General features: G+C 31.5%; 1 protein-coding gene across 2 annotated transcripts in view; it reads left to right on the top strand.

The window, feature by feature from the left end:
* The window catches only part of Lrrc63 (leucine rich repeat containing 63), a 35202-nt gene that overhangs the window by 13987 nt on the left and 15888 nt on the right, over nt 1–5327 (top strand). For both annotated transcript variants that reach the window (XM_010637024.3, XM_010637025.2), the window contains 2 exons: nt 1164–1262; nt 2800–2936. In XM_010637024.3, the coding sequence (XP_010635326.1) occupies nt 1164–1262; nt 2800–2936 (236 nt within the window). The remainder of the gene's footprint in view (nt 1–1163; nt 1263–2799; nt 2937–5327) is intronic.

Raw genomic sequence — 5327 nt, 5'->3', positions numbered from 1 at the left:
AAACCCCAGAAAAAAAAAAAAAAAAAAAAAAAGACCCAAACAAACAAACAAAAATAAATTGCAAAGACTATACAGTAAACAAGTAACGAAGTTTGGATTTAAACGTAGAGCTCTTGGCTTCCAAAGTCTTTGTATTTTATTTATTTTAAAACAAATAAAAACCCGGTTGAGACAACTTTGAAAGTGCCACATATTAAGCCAAAGCAAAATATGCTGTAGTGTTTGTTAGGTTCAGTGGTAAATCAAAGAAGTCTATCTTCTTAGACAGTGAAAACCCTAACCAAGAATAGTTCTCCATGTAATGTGTTTTATACCCCAGAGCACCTATCAGCATGTATCTGGTTCAGAAGATCATTGAGCATCCTGAATACTTTTATGAATAATTTGGCAACTGTCTTGTCTGCAACAGAAAACACCCTATTGCCTGCCCAAGAATTCAGCTTTCTATCCCTTTTATAGAGGCGTTTTTCATCCCTTATCAATGAGAATTGCAGTTTTCAGGATTTCACCTCTAAATATTTCAATATTCAGGATTTTAATCTTTCATGATACTTATTTTGGGGATTTTGATATCTAGATATCTTAGACTTTAGGGATTTTTATTTCGTAGAATTTGCAAATTATGACTTGTGGAATTGTGATTAGCACTGGCAAGACAGCCACTATAGTTCACATGCAAATTTAGCAAAGTTATACTATGTAATATCAACACACAAAATCTGTACAGCAGGGAAGAAAATTAAGAAGATAATTTTATTTACACTAGCATCCAACAAAAAAAATGGGCAAAACACATGACTAGATAGTTCACTGAAACACATTACCTTAAGAAACATGAAAAACTGCTTGACCTCACACTAAAAGCAACACACTTTAAGACTACACAGAAAGATTGGGGTGCAGCTCAATGGTGGAGCACCTGGCTGGCAGGCCAGAGGCCCTAGGTTTCATTCCCCAGCACCAAAAACAAAACAAAATGAAACAAATACAAACACAAAAACCTCACAACCTACATAGCAATATAATTTCTCCCTTTATGGCTTGGGAAAAATTTGATGGTGTGTCTTATGTTGAAGTTGAAATATTGCTGCTAAAAATTCAAAGCAGCGTACCTCTATGGAAGGGATTTATTGTTAATAATATCTTTCATTACTTTCTTTCAGGGATTTTTTATCACGAATTGTCCAGACTTAACACCTTTGGCTTTCCAATTGATATATCTTAATTTATCATTCAATGATCTCACTAAATTTCCCATAGAAGTAAGTCCATCTTTATTATTGCATATATGTGGCTATAGTTTATGATTGTGAATAATTGAGATTAAAACTAGTCATCTTATGATACCTTGAAGTATTTACTTGAAAGTAAATGCATTTTGGGTTTCATCCAAAAAGGCTTAATTATAGAAGTGCCACTTCTAATCAACATTGCAAACTGGAGTAGCTAGGCCAGGTAATTATTCAAAAAGAAAACAAAAAGTAGGAGAAAAAAATAAAAAGCATCCAAGTTAAAAAGAAAAGAATATTATTTGACTCTTACACATTGCACACATGTATTGAATTACCATAATTAGATGTGGTAATAATTATATAGTTAACACATAAAAATGTGCAAATATTACTTCTTAATTTTAAAATCCTTCATGACTATGTTAAAAAATTTAAGCTATATTTTAAAATTTTCATAAAAAATGAAAAGAGGTTAAACTATCCCTAATTGCAGATAACATGGTCTTGAACATAGAAGTCCTAAGACACTAACATACTATTAGAACTAATGAATGATTTCTGAAAGGTTGCAGTATAGAAGCTCATTATACAGAAATCAATTCTACTTCTGTATACTAGCAACAAACAACCTGACAATAAAATAAAACAATTCCATTTACAATAGCATGAATAATAATAATATATTTAAGAGTAAGTTTAACAAAAGTGCAAAACTTGCAATATAAAAGTGTCAATATTGTTGAAAGAAAGTAAATATATAGATGGAAAAACACCTCATGTTCATGGATCTGAAGAACTTAAAACTGTCACAGGGCAGTATTCCCAAATTAATCTATAGATTCATTACAATCACTATGAAAACTGTAGTACCTTTTTGTTTGAAGAATTTTATAAGCTAACCCTAAAAATTAAAATAAGGGTCTCCAAAGAGCCAGAACAATTTTGAAAAGAAAACAACCTTTAGAAGATTCACATTTCCTGGTCACACGAATTACTCCACCACTTTTGGATTTTTAATATCATAAAAAGTTTTAATAAAATCTTTAAAAAGAGCTAATATAAAGCCTTATTAAGATTCAACAGAGAGTAAGAAATACATTAAGCAAAGATCATAGATTTAAGTGGTATACCTATTTTAACTTTCATATTAAAACTCAGTAGACATGAAACTACTGTGATATCACTGTTAAATAATCTGGCTATGATTTGGGACATGTGACTGACCACTAAGGTTAATTCTGTTTATCTTCCTGGTTCTGCATCCATCTCCTCCCTTCCTCATCTTTACTTGATTAAAAAAGGACAATTTTTTCCATTTAGAAAAGGACAATTTTTGATTCCAGGACATATGAGTACAGTAGTTGCACTGTCTTAACATCAAGCATGTTAATATGGGTCAACTTGTTTCAAAGGTTTAGTAAAAGTTTTATAGAGATGTATGATATAACCCAATTTTTTATATTGCTATCCTGATTTTACTACATTAGCTGAAAGAGCTCATAAAAGATAATAGGAATTTGCTACTTCAGTATTCCATTCATGTTTGTTTCTCTTTTCTGTTCTTCAGATATTTTGCCTTAAAAATTTACAAATACTGAAACTGAGAAACAATCCTATCAAAGCAATTCCTTCTGATATTCAACAACTTAAATTCCTTAGAATTTTCAGCATTGCCTTTAATTTCATCTCTGAGCTTCCGTTTGGGTAAGGTTGGTTGCTTGGGATTATAGACACAGAAAATAAGGAGTTTATAATTTAACCAAGAATCAACTTTCCTTTGAAAGCAGCTAAAAAATTTTTGGCTATTTAGTAATTCTTATGTTCTAAATAGCTGATTTTCTTCTTGTCATGGTATTAAAAATAATCCTGACAGCTACATAGGTGGCAATTAATATGAGCCTAATGTATACATATTTAGAGAACTGTTACCCGAGTATGGATTAAATAAACCTGGAGCACCTTGTACTTGTTCCTTGACAGACTTTTTGGATATGGAGAGAGAATTAAACTTGAGATTAGGAAATCTAGGCCTTTGACTTTAGCGTTATGTGCTGCCAAAGCAAACCCTAGTCCTTTGACTTTAAAGTTAATGATAATTGTTTATTTTATCTGCAAACAGTAACTTGACCATTCTTGGCTTCAATCTATAAACTGGCCTATATGATATCTAAGATCCTATGAACTCTAATAAGAATGTTGATTTTGGGGGTATAGAGATGGGCTTCTCCCCATATATTAACTATTATTTGTTTAACTCCTAATGAAAACTTTAACCCAAAACCTTAACCAAGATACTTCTTTCAATTTAGAATTGAATAAATTGAATGCATTTTAAGGTCATATATACAGAGTTTGCCAGAAAATATATACACACTTCAGGAAAAGGAAAAATAAATGACTATCTAGAAGGTAATGGCCACCTTTTGTATTTAATTGTAGAGTCCAAAGGTAACTTGTATTAGTCTCATGATGTCTCAGTACATTTAGTATTAAAATATTTATACAAGTTTTTCTTTTCCTGAAGTGTGTACACATTTTTTGGCAGACTCTTTATATGTCTGCATGTGCATATATATATACACACACACACATACATATATCCACATAATCATGTATGTGTACATATATACATAGAACTATATATACTGTATTTAGTTTCATTTATAAATTCATATACAAAATCCATACTGGATACTGAATTCATGCTGGATAACCCATAATCATAATTATATACTTTAATCACAACTGTCACTTAAAGTATAAAAATCCCTAAAGCAACTAAAATTTGATCATAACTAAAAGGCCAACATTTTGTTCATTTTTCATAGGTTTATCCAATTATTGGTTATATAAAAAGTTTAAGGTATTTTTCAAAACAGTGATGTTTATAAAAGATAGCATTTTATTTTTTATTAAATAACATTGGATATGTATGTATATTAAAGAAGTTGACAGCATATTGAAGCCAAGAATGAAAAACATAATGGAAAAACTTTACTGACCTCGGAGAAGGCTTAGCGAAATCTCTGACATAAATGAAAGATTTATTTGCAGCGCTTATCAAATGAAAACTCATCTAGAGACTATTTATATAGTTCATGTAGTGAGGGATGAGGTGCTGATTCATTATATTTAAAAATTATTGTCAAACTCTGACTTGCTGAGCAAAGAGGATCCGATATAAAGTGGCAGGATTTAGGGAGAATTAATAACACGAAACAGAGTGAAGTGCAGTGAACCAAACAATTATGTAATATATTTGAGATAGTCGTGGCTCCGTATACATTTCGTAGTTTGGATGTTATTACTGTGAAAAGTAATTACACTAACGCAAGTTGAGTGCTTTCATTGTTATAGTTAATGTGGCAGATGCTCACAAAGTATCTACTGTGTACCGCTAGAACCTCACTACCTACAAGAAAGGCAGACAATTGAATATAATTAGTAAAATAAAAGAGATGTACATTGTAAGATTTGCGAATTTCAAAGAGTGGCATGTAGCCCATCCCAAAGGATCAGAGATGACTCCCTGGAAGAGACAGTAGCTGGTACAAGTGCAACTATGACTTAGCTAGGTTATAGGGGAAAGAACAAGGGTCTAATTGGTCCAACAATGAGATGGATATTTCTTCAATGTAGAGAAGATGTGAAGCAGCATATGAAATATAAGATGGGAAATATAAGCAAATTATTATTATTGGAGCTTAATAGATAAAGAAAAATGAGCCTGGTAGGGTAATCAGGGACCAGATTATTCAGGTGTCTTGTAATCTAAGGTAAAGAATTTATTCTTTGTACTGTATGCGATGAGAAACCATTATAGGAATCTCAGTAAGGAAGTGAAGAATCTCCATTTTAGGTCACATCTTGGTAGTGTGGAGGATGAATATAAAGGACAAACCAGAATTTCAAGTGAACTGCTGGGGGGTTTTCAAGAGAAGAAAAAGAAATTGAACAGGGCAGTGGTAGTAAACAGAGAAGTAACAAATTGTTGAGAAATTGAATTAAATTTTCAAGATCTGTTATTGAGGAGACACAGAGCCCATAGAGTTTTGAAGACTCAAGATTAAAAAAAAAAAAAAAAAAACAACAATT

This window comes from Fukomys damarensis, unplaced genomic scaffold (genome assembly GCF_012274545.1).
Source record: "Fukomys damarensis isolate Sample0158 unplaced genomic scaffold, DMR_v1.0_HiC HiC_scaffold_38, whole genome shotgun sequence".
Lineage (NCBI taxonomy): Eukaryota > Metazoa > Chordata > Mammalia > Rodentia > Bathyergidae > Fukomys > Fukomys damarensis.
Note: the sequence above shows the minus strand (reverse complement) of the source record. Positions and strands in the feature narration are given on the sequence as shown.